This window comes from Bufo gargarizans, chromosome 3, assembly GCF_014858855.1.
Source record: "Bufo gargarizans isolate SCDJY-AF-19 chromosome 3, ASM1485885v1, whole genome shotgun sequence".
Classification (NCBI taxonomy): Eukaryota; Metazoa; Chordata; class Amphibia; order Anura; family Bufonidae; genus Bufo; species Bufo gargarizans.
This window is the reverse complement of record NC_058082.1, coordinates 551,294,933-551,310,532: the sequence shown is the minus strand read 5'-3', so window position 1 is coordinate 551,310,532 and position 15,600 is coordinate 551,294,933. Positions and strand designations below refer to the sequence as shown.

The following is a 15,600-nucleotide window of genomic DNA, read 5'->3' as shown; positions in this document are numbered from 1 at the left end:
CACTAAAATCAGACGCTGATGAGGCTCTAGAAGGGGGTCAGCCACCGTGCCGGTTCCCTGAGAGGTGACCATAAAACATTGCAGAATCCTGACTTGTGCAATGATTTTATAGAGAGCATTGGAGTTCTATTGTAGAGAGCACAGATGACCCAAAACTCACAGGAACTTGGGGGGTTAACACCGTACTACCCAATTTTTGGGACGGTCAGAGAGCGATACTTATGGTTCACTTAGCGCACAATAACACAAATATTATCTGAATATAGAAATTTCTAAAATCCAAATTGTATCAAATAATGAAATAATATACAAGGCGGCTCTAATATACAGAGAGGAACAAGAGAAACACTTTCTGGATCAATATCGTACATGTAACAATGCAAATCTATACCGCAGATCAAAAAGAGGGACCGATCTGGTTACACGTCACATGGCACGGTAGTAAAGAACCGCTGAGACTTACTGGCAGAGGCGTCCCAGAATTTAACAGAACCATCCGCGTGTCTGTGAAGGTAAAGGAGGAGATATCAGTAAGTGCTCTGATACAGAAGGCCTGTAGGGGGCGCAGCTGCCTGGAGGGGGCGCTGCTGCCTGTAGGGGGTGCAGCTGCCTGTAGGGGGCACAGCTGTCTGGAGGGGGCACCGCTGTCTAGAAGGAGCGCTGCTGTCTGTAGGGGATGCTGCTGCCTGAGGGGAGCCCTGCTGCCCGGAGGGGGCGCCGCTGCCTGGAGGGGGCACCGCTGTCTGGAGGGGGCTCCGCTGTCTGGAGGGGGCACCGCTGTCTAGAGGGAGCGCTGCTGTCTGTAGGGGATGCTGCTGCCTGAGGGGAGCCCTGCTGCCCGGAGGGGGCACCGCTGTCTAGAGGGGGCGCCGCTGTCTGGAGGGGGCACCGCTGTCTGGAGGGGGCACCGCTGTCTGGAGGGGGCACCGCTGTCTGGAGGGGGCACCGCTGTCTGGAGGGGGCACCGCTGTCTGGAGGGGATGCTGCTGCCTGAGGGGAGCCCTGCTGCCCGGAGGGAGCGCCGCTGTCTGGAGGGGGCGCCGCTGTCTGGAGGGGAGCCCTGCTATCCGGAGGAACCCTGTTATCTGGAGGGGAGCCCTGCTGCCTGTAGGGGGCTCCGCTGTCTGGAGGGGGCACCGCTGTCTAGAGGGAGCGCTGCTGTCTGTAGGGGATGCTGCTGCCTGAGGGGAGCTCTGCTGCCCGGAGGGGGCGCCGCTGCCTGGAGGGGGCACCGCTGTCTGGAGGGGGCACCGCTGTCTGGAGGGGATGCTGCTGCCTGAGGGGAGCCCTGCTGCCCGGAGGGGGCGCCGCTGCCCGGAGGGGGCACCGCTGTCTGGAGGGGGCGCCGCTGTCTGGAGGGGGCGCCGCTGTCTGGAGGGGGCGCCGCTGTCTGGAGGGGAGCCCTGCTATCCGGAGGAACCCTGCTGTCTGGAGGGGAGCCCTGCTGCCTGGAGGGGGCACCGCTGTCTGGAGGGGGCGCCGCTGTCTGGAGGGGAGCCCTGCTATCCGGAGGGAGCGCTGCTGTCTGTAGGGGATGCTGCTGCCTGGAGGGGGCACCGCTGTCTGGAGGGGGCGCCGCTGTCTGGAGGGGAGCCCTGCTGCCTGGAGGGAGCGCTGCTGTCTGTAGGGGATGCTGCTGCCTGAGGGGAGCCCTGCTGCCCGGAGGGGGCGCTGCTTTCTGGAGGGGAGCCCTGCTGTTTGGAGGGGGCACTGCTGTCTGCGGGGGAGTCCTGCTGTCTGGAGGGGGCGCTGCTGCATGGGGGGAGCCCTGCTACATGGGGGGAGCCCTGCTGCCTGGAGGGGATGCTGCTGCATGGGGGGTGCTGCTGCCTAAGGGGAGCCCTGCTACATGGGGGGAGCCCTGCTGCCTGGAGGGGATGCTGCTGCATGGGGGGTGCTGCTGCCTAAGGGGAGCCCTGCTGTTTGGGGGGGTACTGTCGCCTGGAGGGGATGCTGGTGCCTGGGGGGAGCTCTTCTGCCCGGAGGGGGACGCTGCTACCTGGGGGCATCTCTGCTGCCTGGGGGGAGCTCTTCTGCCCGGAGGGGGACGCTGCTACCTGGGGGCATCTCTGCTGCCTGGGGGAGCTCTGCTGCCTGGGGGGGGGGGGGGCACTGCTGCCTGAGGGGAGCCCTTCTGCATGGAGGAGGCCTGGCTCTCTGGAGGGGGTGTTGCCGTCTGGATTGTAATAAGAAATATAAAATAACTATAATAAATACTTACAGCTGAGGGTTTGTTACAATGTATGCTGTCGGACAATCCTGTGTGAGCTAGACTGGTACATATTACCTGCACTGATTACATTGTGACAATCTATCTGGACAAGAGAGATGTTTGTGCTGCTGAGGTGTTCATTGTCTAGCCTGGATACAGCTGTAACAAACCCTCAGCTTTGAGAAGCATTAGGTCAGGATGGGGTTTCAGCCGCTTGATGTAAGCACGTCTTGCCATTCCCACACAGGAAGCAGAAAATGTGGTGAGGGGATAAAACGGAAATGATATAAAGCTGTGGACCTTACACGCAATAATCACGTGACCGTCCCTTTAATATCCACGCTTTCCATTACCAGGTAACCACCAGTTTGGAGGTGACCGCGGAGCCGGCTTGTGGTTGCATAAATCTGCTTCCCCAAAGATGAGCAGAGAACTTCCTCTTACCCTGTAACGATGATCTCGGGGTACGCTGAGGTTCCCAGGTTCCAGATGCCGCCGATTATTGGCCATTCCTGCAAAACAACCGAGACATTTACCAAATCCTCCCTGCACCGCACGTCTCTGTATCCTCCCTGCACCGCACGTCCCTGCCTCCTCGCTGCACCTCACGTCTCTGCCTCCTCGCTGCACCGCACGTCTCTGTATCCTCCCTGCACCGCACGTCCCTGCCTCCTCGCTGCACCTCACGTCTCTGCCTCCTCGCTGCACCTCACGTCTCTGCCTCCTCGCTGCACCGCACATCCCTGCCTCCTCCCTGCACCGCACGTCTCTGCCTCCTCGCTGCACCGCACGTCTCTGCCTCCACGCTGCATCGCACGTCTCTGCCTCCTCCCTGCACCGCACGTCCCTGCCTCCTCGCTGCACCTCACGTCTCTGCCTCCTCGCTGCACCTCACGTCTCTGCCTCCTCGCTGCACCGCACATCCCTGCCTCCTCCCTGCACCGCACGTCTCTGCCTCCTCGCTGCACCGCACGTCCCTGCCTCCTCGCTGCACCGCACGTCTCTGCCTCCTCCCTGCACCGCACGTCTCTGCCTCCTCGCTGCACCTCACGTCTCTGCCTCCTCCCTGCACCGCACGTCTCTGCCTCCTCGCTGCACCGCACGTCTCTGCCTCCACGCTGCACCGCACGTCTCTGCCTCCTCCCTGCACCGCACGTCTCTGTATCCTCCCTGCACCGCACGTCCCTGCCTCCTCGCTGCACCTCACGTCTCTGCCTCCTCGCTGCACCTCACGTCTCTGCCTCCTCGCTGCACCTCACGTCTCTGCCTCCTCGCTGCACCGCACGTCCCTGCCTCCTCCCTGCACCGCACGTCTCTGCCTCCTCGCTGCACCGCACGTCCCTGCCTCCTCGCTGCACCGCACGTCTCTGCCTCCTCCCTGCACCGCACGTCTCTGCCTCCTCGCTGCACCGCACGTCCCTGCCTCCTCGCTGCACCGCACGTCTCTGCCTCCTCGCTGCACCGCACGTCTCTGCCTCCTCGCTGCACAGCACGTCCCTGCCTCCTCGCTGCACAGCACGTCCCTGCCTCCTCCCTGCACCGCACGTCTCTGCCTCCTCGCTGCACCGCACGTCCCTGCCTCCTCGCTGCACCGCACGTCTCTGCCTCCTCGCTGCACCGCACGTCTCGGCCTCCTCGCTGCACCGCACGTCTCGGCCTCCTCGCTGCACCTCACGTCTCTGCCTCCTCGCTGCACCGCACTTCCCTGCCTCCTCCCTGCACCGCACGTCTCTGCCTCCTCGCTGCACCGCACGTCCCTGCCTCCTCCCTGCACCGCACCTCTCTTTCTCCTCCCTGCACCGCATGTCTCTGCCTTCTCACTGCACCGCACACTTTTGTACTTTTAATACTTCTCCTGCCGGACACTTACCTTGTTGCTGTATCCTTGTTTTTTGTTTTTAGCTCCAAGAGCATAAAGAACTAAGATGAACTCGTGAGGGCAGTCTGCGAAATACTCTGTGCAGGTCACCGGGGACTCGTGGATATCCATGGAGTAGGGATTCTCGAAGATAGGAAAGCTGCCGAACAGGAAGAGAGAGGTGACAGGTTATTACACTAGGAGCCGGGGCTATGCTACACACATCACCAGAGCCGGGGCTATGTTACACACATCACCAGAGCCGGGGCTATGTTGCACACATCACTAGAGCCGGGGCTATGTTGCACACATCACTAGAGCCGGGGCTATGTTGCACACATCACCAGAGCCGGGGCTATGTTACACACATCACCAGAGCCGGGGCTATGTTACACACATCACCAGAGCCGGGGCTATGTTACACACATCACCAGAGCCGGGGCTATGTTACACACATCACCAGAGCCGGGGCTATGTTACACACATCACCAGAGCCGGGGCTATGTTACACACATCACCAGAGCCAAGGCTATGTTACACACATCACCAGAGCCGGGGCTATGTTACACACATCACCAGGGCCGAGACTATGTTACACACATCACCAGGGCCGAGACTATGTTGCACACATCACCAGAGCCGGGGCTATGTTGCACACATCACCAGAGCCGGGGCTATGTTACACATCACCAGAGACGGGGCTATGTAACACATCGCCAGAGCCGGGGCTATGTAACACATCGCCAGAGCCGGGGCTATGTAACACATCGCCAGAGCCGGGGCTATGTTACACATCACCACAGCTGGGGCTATGTTACACATCACCAGAGTCGGGGCTATGTTACACACATCACCAGAGTCGGGGCTATGTTACACATCACCAGAGTCGGGGCTATGTTACACATCACCAGAGTCGGGGCTATGTTACACATCACCAGAGTCGGGGCTATGTTACACACATCACCAGAGTCGGGGCTATGTTACACATCACCAGAGTCGGGGCTATGTTACACATCACCAGAGCCAGGGCTATGTTACACATCACCATTACATTTTCTTTTTTTTGGGGGGAAGTTAGAATTTTAGAAGCAAATCCCACTATTTAAGGACCAGTTCAGAGCTGAAGTCACTTTGTGAGGCTTACATAATAGAAACCACCCAAAAATGACCCCATTGTAGAAACTACACCCCTCAAGGTATTCAAAACTCATTTTACAAACTTTCTTAACCCTTTAGGTGTTTGGCAAGAATTAAAGGAAAATGTAGATGAAATTTCAGAATTTCACTTTTTTGGCAGATTTTCCATTTTAATCCATTTTTTCCAGTAACAAAGCAAGGGTTAACAGCCAAACAAGTTAAAGCAGTGCCATATAGTTTTTGGAAGGCAGATTTCACCGGGGTCATTTTAAGCTGCCATGTCACATTTGAAGACCCCCTGATGCACCCCTAGAGTAGAAACTCCCCAAAAATTACACCATTTTGGAAACTACGGGATAAGGTGGCAGTTTTGTTGCTACTATTTTAGGGTACATATGATTTTTGGTAGCTCTATATTACACTTTTTGTGAGGCTAGGTAATAAAAAATACCGGTAGCTGTTTTGGCACCGTTCTTATTTTTTTTCATTTACAGTGTTCATCTGACAGGTTAGATCATTTTGTATTTTTATAGAGCAGGTTGTTACGGATGCGACAATACCAAATATAATTACTTGTTTTGGTTGTTTGTTTCAGTTTTACATAAAGCATTTTTGAGAAAAAAAAGATTTTTTAGTGTCTCCATTTTCTAAAAGCCATATATATATTTTTTCTTTTTGGGCGACTGTCTTATGTAGGAGTTCATTTTTTTTGGTATGAGATGACTGTTGATTTGTACAATTTTGGGTTGCGTATGACTGTTTGATCGCTTGGTATTACACTTTTTGTGATGTAAAGAGGCAAAAAATGCCTTTTTTTACACCGATTTTATCTTTTTTACGGTATTCAACTGAGGGGTTACGTCATGTGGTATTTTTATAAAGCAGGTTGTTACGGAAGCGGCGATACCTAACATGTCAATTTTTTTTTTACACTTAACACAATAATATCCTTTTTGAAACAAAAAAAAAATCATGTTTTAGTGTCTCCATAGTCTGAGAGCCATAGATTTTTTTATTTTTTGGACGATTTTCTTAGGTAGGGGCTCATTTTTTGTGGGATTAGGTGACTGTTAGATTGGTACTATTCTGGGGGGTATACACCTTTTTGATCGCTTGGTGTTGCACTTTTAGTGATGTAAGGTGACAAAAAAATGGTTTATCTAGCAAAGTTTTTATTTAATTTTTTTGACGGTGTTCACCTGAGGGGTTAGGTCATGTGATATTTTTATAGAGCCGGACGATACGGACACAGCGATACCTAATATGTCTACTTTATTTTGGGAAAAGGACCCTTTTTTTTTTACTTGAAACATTTTTTTTTGTCCCACTCTGGGACTTCAACTTTTGGGGGTCTGATCCCCTTTACAATGCATCACAATACTTCTGTATAGTGATGCACTGGCTGTAAGTGTATTACCAGTGTAATACAGGGGGCTGGATCTCACAGGCTCTCCCCCGGAAGGCAGCCATGATGCCTAAGGAAGGATCAGGCTGCCTTCCTTGCCATCGGGTCCCCGTCACAGCAGCACGGGGACCCGATGGACATCCTGCACCCGGCACGATACCGCACGTGCTGCGGTCATCGCTGATCGTGGCAGTGTGAGGGTTAATGCACCGGCGTCAGTGTTTTCACGGGAATACAGCAGGGGTCCGGCTATCAGTGACTGCCGGACCCCTGCCGCTGATCGGGGCGGGCGCAGCTCCAGCACCCGCCCGATCAGCCTGCCGTACATGTACGTCACTGGTCCTTAAGTCACATCCACCAGCGCCGTACATGTACAGCATGGGTCCTTAAGGGGTTAATGTTAATGTAAACGAGCTAAGAAATGACTATGATTTCCAACCGCAACGCAAGAGAGCGCCACAAACACCGCAACACGAGAGAGCGACGCAAACACCGCAACACGAGAGAGTGCCACAAACACTGCAACACGAGAGAGCGACACAAACACCACAACACAAGAGAGCGACACAAACACCGCAACACAAGAGAGTGACACAAACACCGCAATACAAGAGAGTGACACAAACACCTTTAACACAAGAGAGCGACACAAACACCGGAACACGAGAGAGGGACACAAAAAAAGAAACATGAGAGAGCAACACAAAAAAAGAAACATAAGAGAGAGACACAAAAAAAGAAACATGAGAGAGAGACACAAACACTGCAACACAAGAGAGCGACACAAACACTGCAACACAAGAGAGCGACACAAACACTGCAACACAAGAGAGCGACACAAACACTGCAACACAAGAGAGCGACACAAACACTGCAACACAAGAGAGCGACACAAACACTGCAACACAAGAGAGCGACACAAACACTGCAACACAAGAGAGAGATACAAACACTGCAACACAAGAGAGCGACACAAACACTGCAACACAAGAGAGCGACACAAACACCGGAACACGGGAGAGGGACACAAAAAAAGAAACATAAGAGAGAGACACAAAAAAAGAAACATGAGAGAGAGACACAAACACCGCAACCCGAGAAAGCCACAAAAACACAGCAACACAAGAGAGCGACACAAACACTGCAACACAAGAGAGAGATACAAACACTGCAACACAAGAGAGCGACACAAACACCGCAACACAAGAGAGAGATACAAACACTGCAACACAAGAGAGCGACACAAACACCGGAACACGAGAGAGCGACACAAACACCGGAACACGGGAGAGGGACACAAAAAAAGAAACATAAGAAAGAGATACAAACACTGCAACACAAGAGAGAGATACAAACACTGCAACACAAGAGAGCGACACAAACACTGCAACACAAGAGAGCGACACAAACACCGCAACACAAGAGAGCGACACAAACACTGCAACACAAGAGAGAGATACAAACACTGCAACACAAGAGAGCGACACAAACACCGCAACACAAGAGAGCGACACAAACACTGCAACACAAGAGAGAGATACAAACACTGCAACACAAGAGAGCGACACAAACACCGCAACACAAGAGAGCGACACAAACACCGCAACACAAGAGAGCGACACAAACACTGCAACACAAGAGAGCGACACAAACACCGCAACACAAGAGAGCGACACAAACACCGCAACACAAGAGAGCGACACAAACACCGCAACACAAGAGAGCGACACAAACACTGCAACACAAGAGAGCGACACAAACACCGCAACACAAGAGAGCGACACAAACACCGCAACACAAGAGAGTGACACAAACACCGCAACACAAGAGAGCGACACAAACACCGCAACACAAGAGAGCGACACAAACACCGCAACACAAGAGAGCGACACAAACACCGCAACACAAGAGAGCGACACAAACACCGCAACACAAGAGAGCGACACAAACACCGCAACACAAGAGAGCGACACAAACACTGCAACACAAGAGAGCGACACAAACACCGCAACACAAGAGAGCGACACAAGAGAGCAACAAAAAATGCAACACAAGAGAGCAACAAAAAACGCAACACAAGAGAGTGACAAAAAAACGCGACACAAGAGAGCGACACAAACACCGCAACACAAGAGAGCGACACAAAAAACGCAACACAAGAGAGACACACAAACACCGCAACACAAGAGAGCCAAACAAATTTCGGCTAGCTCATGGAAAGTGCTGCCCTCACACATTCTCCCAGACGTTCTCTTACTTGCTTTGGGTAAGATCCACCACGACAAAGTCTCTCTCCATCAGCACTGCCACAGCATACGGCTCCTGGGATTCTGGGAGACAAAACAATGGCAATTGTAATCAGACCAAAGCTAATTGGGATGGTTCTGCCTCTCCCTCCATTACACACTGGGATGGCCCCGCAGATGACAGGCGACTCTATCACTACTTTAAAGGAATTTTCATTTACAGCTCATTAAGTTTTACCTAAATAGAAAAAGGTTTTCCTCACCTGCTCCCAGCTTTATGATTGCTCATGCCAAGGGGTATTGTGCTTGCTCTGGAGTTACCATGGTATCCTCAGCAGCCTGACTCATGTCATGTGACAGGAACTGTTTACAAAGTTTGTTGAGAATACCATGGAAACCCCAGAGCAAGCGCAACATCTCAATGACTGGAGCAGAAAAAGCATAAATCAAGGAGGACGTTGCGCTCGGACATGTCTTAGTTTATACCCTATTTAGAATCTATTCAGCTCTATTTTGTAACAGTAAAACACCCTTTTAACCATTTCCCTGCCAGGTTATTTTCTCCCAGGCTGTGAGCGCTGCAATGCGATTGACCAGCGCTACAGAAGAACAAGGGCAGACTCCACCGACTATAACTTTGTGACCGAAGATACCGGAGGGCATAGCGGGAGAACGGTGAGACCCCCGGGCGCCGCTCTATATGTCTGTATAGTTAGTTCACAATGTCAGGATCGGTGAAAGGTCCTCTTTAACTGCTCATATCTCTGGTTTGGTACCAGCTAGAGATATGGGCTTTGCATTGTTTGAAAGCTGACATTCCACGCTCTCAGACAATACCAGAGTGACAGCTGAAGGTGAAAGTAAAAGCAGGTTTTACCCGCGATTATTCCCGACTCGAGGTCTAACAGTGATTTCTCCTCTGTTGCTTGGACTAATGCTGTCTTTTTGGTCTTGTAGGAAAGCCTGAAATGTCAGCTTTCCATTCAGGAGATAGCAGCATCTAAAGCAGCCCTCCCCCTCCACTTTCACAGTTAGATGGTTAAAATAATAAAACTACAGTGTTCGAAAATGATTATTTACGGAGATAGTCCGTGAGCAAGAATGTCTTCTCTGATGAATGAAAATCTTTTCCATTTGTCAAAAATGTATTAGATTCTTCTCTAGGGATCGCTATCGCCGTTACTGCAGCGTGTAATGGGTATCGCTACAAAAGCACTCGGTATATTTTACTATAAGGTCCAGGAATGGACAGGATAGGGGCAGAGTAAAGTGTACACTTTATTGATGTCTGTGTGTTTGTTGTGTGTGTGTGACTTATTCGATGCTGTGACCGTCTGGGTCATGGCGTCAGTAAATGGCCTAATTAGGCGCAGAGGGGTATTTACATGAGCAAGTGCTCATTTTCTCACTCATTTTATGAAAAAGAAAAAAAAACACACACACATGAAAATCCAAGAACAACTATGCTGTATGATAAATGGGGTAAGGGGGACTGATAACATGCACAGAAGTCCATATTACCCTCCCCCTGCACACTTACATAGGGAGAGACAATCTACGTCTCTTCTCGGTCAGCACGTCACCCACTGGCCCCACTCTCCTCCTTGAGGCTGGCTGAGATCACAGCTGGTTGAAGGAAGGGGGGCTTATGAGCTAAGCGTTAAAACAAGATTGCATTGCTAGCTGCTCTACATCGGGAGATACAGCATGCATGTGTAGCTCTCCCTTGGACTCCTTTCCAAGCGGATGTATCACGGCTAGCACTGAGATCTTGGTCACAGCCATCAGTAGCAAGGACATATGAGACGTGCCCTTGGTTGCCAAAGTGCCACCCTAAAGGACGTATGATATACGTCCTTTGAAGGGAAAGGGTTAAATGTGACTTTGACTCCTTAGTACAGGTCAGAAGTTGTGTCTTGCACATTATTGGTCCGCATTGGGTTGAGCAGCTGGTTCTTTCTTACCGTTGGGATAAGGTGTCTCACAAAGTGTTAGAAAGTCCACAATAGGATGGTCCATCTCCAGGACAGTGATTGCCTTGCCATGCATGATGGTCAGACTTGGTCTCCTGCTGTCGTAGGACAATCCGCCGGAGAAGATGATGAACGGCTCACTAAGAGAAGATATAGACGAGATTATTCACACTGCGAGGGGATTATGCTCTCCGGTGACGTCCCAGTAATACAACTCCTCGCACAACTTCATGTCACGGCCTGCAGGTGCCGCATATAAATGGAGGCTGGTAATGTATATTATATGAAGGCTGGTAGTGTATATTATATACTGGCTGGCCCTATATATTATATACTGGCTGGTCCTATATACTATATACTGGCTGGTCCTATATATTATATACTGGCTGGTCCTATATACTATATACTGGCTGGTCCTATATATTATATACTGGCTGGTCCTATATACTATATACTGGCTGGCCCTATATATTATATACTGGCTGGTCCTATGTACTATATACTGGCTGGTCCTATATACTATATACTGGCTGGTCCTATATACTATATACTGGCTGGTCCTATATATTATATACTGGCTGGTCCTATATACTTTATTCTGGCTGGCCTTATATATTATATACTGGCTGGTCCTATGTACTATATACTGGCTGGTCCTATGTACTATATACTGGCTGGTCCTATATATTAGATACTGGCTGGTCCTATATACTGGCTGGTCCTATATATTATATACTGGCTGGTCCTATATACTATATACTGCTTGGTCCTATATATATTATATACTGGCTGGTCTTATATATTAGATACTGGCTGGTCCTATATACTATATACTGCTTGGTCCTATATATATTATATACTGGCTGGTCCTATATATTATATACTGGCTGGTCCTATATATTATATACTGACTGGTCCTATATACTATATACTGGCTGGTCCTATATACTATATACTGGCTGGTCCTATATACTATATACTGGCTGGTCCTATATACTATATACTGGCTGGTATTATATGCTATTAGTAGCAGGACTGAAGTAATCTATGACTATTTGGATGAGTCACTGTACAATTATCTGGATTATTATTGTATTCTCCAGTGATAACTAGCTGGATTATTGTAATCTACAGTGATATAACTAGCTGGATTATTGCATTCTACAGTGATATAACTAGCTGAATTATTGCATTCTCCAGTGATATAACTAGCTGGATTATTGCATTCTACAGTGATAACTAGCTGGATTATTGCATTCTCCAGTGATAACTAGCTGGATTATTGCATTCTCCAGTGATAACTAGCTGGATTATTGCATTCTCCAGTGATAACTAGCTGGATTATTGCATTCTACAGTGATAACTAGCTGGATTATTGCATTCTCCAGTGATAACTAGCTGGATTATTGCATTCTACAGTGATAACTAGCTGGATTATTGCATTCTACAGTGATAACTAGCTGGATTATTGCATTCTACAGTGATAACTAGCTGGATTGTTGCATTCTCCAGTGATAACTAGCTGGATTATTGCATTCTCCAGTGATAACTAGCTGGATTATTGCATTCTCCAGTGATAACTAGCTGGATTATTGCATTCTACAGTGATAACTAGCTGGATTATTGCATTCTACAGTGATAACTAGCTGGATTATTGCATTCTACAGTGATAACTAGCTGAATTGTTGCATTCTACAGTGATAACTAGCTGGATTGTTGCATTCTACAGTGATAACTAGCTGGATTGTTGCATTCTACAGTGATAACTAGCTGGATTGTTGAATTCTACAGTGATAACTAGCTGGATTGTTGCATTGTCCAGTGATAACTAGCTGGATTGTTGCATTCTCCAGTGATAACTAGCTGGATTATTGCATTCTCCAGTGATAACTAGCTGGATTATTGCATTCTCCAGTGATAACTAGCTGGATTATTGCATTCTCCAGTGATAACTAGCTGGATTATTGCATTCTACAGTGATAACTAGCTGGATTATTGCATTCTACAGTGATAACTAGCTGGATTATTGCATTCTACAGTGATAACTAGCTGGATTATTGCATTCTACAGTGATAACTAGCTGGATTGTTGCATTCTCCAGTGATAACTAGCTGGATTATTGCATTCTCCAGTGATAACTAGCTGGATTATTGCATTCTCCAGTGATAACTAGCTGGATTATTGCATTCTACAGTGATAACTAGCTGGATTATTGCATTCTACAGTGATAACTAGCTGGATTATTGCATTCTACAGTGATAACTAGCTGAATTGTTGCATTCTACAGTGATAACTAGCTGGATTGTTGCATTCTCCAGTGATAACTAGCTGGATTGTTGCATTCTCCAGTGATAACTAGCTGGATTGTTGCATTCTCCAGTGATAACTAGCTGGATTGTTGCATTCTCCAGTGATAACTAGCTGGATTGTTGCATTCTCCAGTGATAACTAGCTGGATTATTGCATTCTCCAGTGATAACTAGCTGGATTATTGCATTCTCCAGTGATAACTAGCTGGATTATTGCATTCTCCAGTGATAACTAGCTGGATTATTGCATTCTCCAGTGATAACTAGCTGGATTATTGCATTCTCCAGTGATAACTAGCTGGATTATTGCATTCTACAGTGATAACTAGCTGGATTATTGCATTCTACAGTGATAACTAGCTGGATTGTTGCATTCTCCAGTGATAACTAGCTGGATTGTTGCATTCTACAGTGATAACTAGCTGGATTGTTGCATTCTACAGTGATAACTAGCTGGATTGTTGCATTCTCCAGTGATAACTAGCTGGATTGTTCCATTCTCCAGTGATAACTAGCTGGATTATTGCATTCTCCAGTGATAACTAGCTGGATTATTGCATTCTCCAGTGATAACTAGCTGGATTATCGCATTCTACAGTGATAACTAGCTGGATTATCGCATTCTACAGTGATAACTAGCTGGATTATCGCATTCTCCAGTGATAACTAGCTGGATTATTGCATTCTACAGTGATAACTAGCTGGATTATCGCATTCTCCAGTGATAACTAGCTGCATTATCGCATTCTCCAGTGATAACTAGCTGGATTATTGCATTCTCCAGTGATAACTAGCTGGATTATTGCATTCTACAGTGATAACTAGCTGGATTATTGCATTCTCCAGTGATAACTAGCTGGATTATTGCATTCTCCAGTGATAACTAGCTGGATTATTGCATTCTACAGTGATAACTAGCTGGATTATTGCATTCTACAGTGATAACTAGCTGGATTATCGCATTCTCCAGTGATAACTAGCTGGATTATCGCATTCTCCAGTGATAACTAGCTGGATTGTTGCATTCTACAGTGATAACTAGCTGGATTATTGCATTCTACAGTGATAACTAGCTGGATTATTGCATTCTCCAATGATAACTAGCTGGATTATCGCATTCTCCAGTGATAACTAGCTGGATTAGGATGTGTCCTGGTGTAATCTATGGGCAGCGCTGCACATGTGCGACCACCAGGCAGAGGCTTCTGAAGAGACAGATGGAAAAGCTTCTCACAACAAAGGGCTTTCTGAAATTGAAGAAGGCTTTGCGCGTTTGATCCTCCGGGGCGCAGACGAGGCGCGAGGCCCGTTTTATCTCCTTTGAAGTGCAGCACAATAGGACGCAGTGCGGCCACTTCACCTCAGCAGCCATGGAAGACATTCACTTCAAGGAGCGGAGATGTGAAAGGTGCGGGATTATGTAACCGGGACGGACAGGCCCCGTGTCCACAGCCACCACGCAGACCGCCAGGTCACAACCAACCACACCCGCTCAGTTTAAAGGGTGTGTAAACTTTTGCAAACAACTTTCCTAATTCTTCGATGCCTCCTGTTCGTTGTATACAGCTACTATGCAGTCCTATGTGTCTCCATGGATACAGACTACAAACCCGGCGTAGTCTGATCCTACAGATACTATTAGTACTGCCCAGCGGCAGCGCGGTCCCTGCTGTAAGAACAATCAGCACAAGCATCCTGCGACCAGCAGGGAAAGTTGTAGTAATCTAGATTGGGGTCAGCAACCACCAGCAAGCCTGCTGTTGTAAAACTACAACTCCCAGCATGCTCCATTCAGTTCTATGGGAGTCCAGAGGACAGCCAAGCCAGTGTGCATGCTGGGAGTTGAGGTTTGACAACAGGTGGCGTTCCATAGGTTGCAGAGGATAGGGTTGCGCCATTACCTGTTCTTACACGTCCTGTACTCCACCTTTAATATGGGTTTACACGACTCGTGTTTCCTTCCATCTCTTTGACTCTTCCCTACAAGACAACACGAGACGTACGTCAAATCAATGTGACTGCGATTCCCAGCTTCTCACGCCACCGGTGAAGGCTGCAATCTGGGTGCTAGTTATTTCCCAACTACAACTCCCAGCATGCCCTAACCGCTGGGCACCATCTTACCATGGGGAATGGTGACTTGGAAGGGTTTGGCTGGGTTCTTTAGGTTCCACACGGTGAGGCTGCCGTCCGAATGGCTGCACATGAACTGCCGTCCTTCATGGTGCCAGCCTATAGAGTGAATGGCCTGAGAAGGAGAGCACATGCACGTTACTGGCGGTCGCGCCCCGGACACGTCACAGGTGTTCCTGAGACCGCGATCCTGCGTGGAGCAAGTGTCAGCGCCAACAAGACCCAACATCTTCTTACCCCTTTATCCAGTATCGGTCCTCGTGCCAGACGCTTGCTCATTTACGGATGGATTTTGAAGGCACTGCGCCCGTCATTGTGACAGCCGAT

At 49.1% G+C, this 15,600-nt stretch overlaps 1 protein-coding gene across 3 annotated transcripts in view; it reads right to left on the bottom strand.

Moving 5' to 3' along the window:
• Nucleotides 1-15,600, bottom strand: part of STXBP5L (syntaxin binding protein 5L) — a 195,895-nt gene that overhangs the window by 65,984 nt on the left and 114,311 nt on the right. For all 3 annotated transcript variants that reach the window (XM_044287379.1, XM_044287383.1, XM_044287380.1), the window contains exons 8-14: nt 15,265-15,388; nt 15,042-15,120; nt 10,823-10,971; nt 8,870-8,942; nt 4,083-4,230; nt 2,657-2,724; nt 464-504 (exon numbers count right to left, since the gene is read on the bottom strand). In XM_044287379.1, the coding sequence (XP_044143314.1) occupies nt 464-504; nt 2,657-2,724; nt 4,083-4,230; nt 8,870-8,942; nt 10,823-10,971; nt 15,042-15,120; nt 15,265-15,388 (682 nt within the window). The remainder of the gene's footprint in view (nt 1-463; nt 505-2,656; nt 2,725-4,082; nt 4,231-8,869; nt 8,943-10,822; nt 10,972-15,041; nt 15,121-15,264; nt 15,389-15,600) is intronic.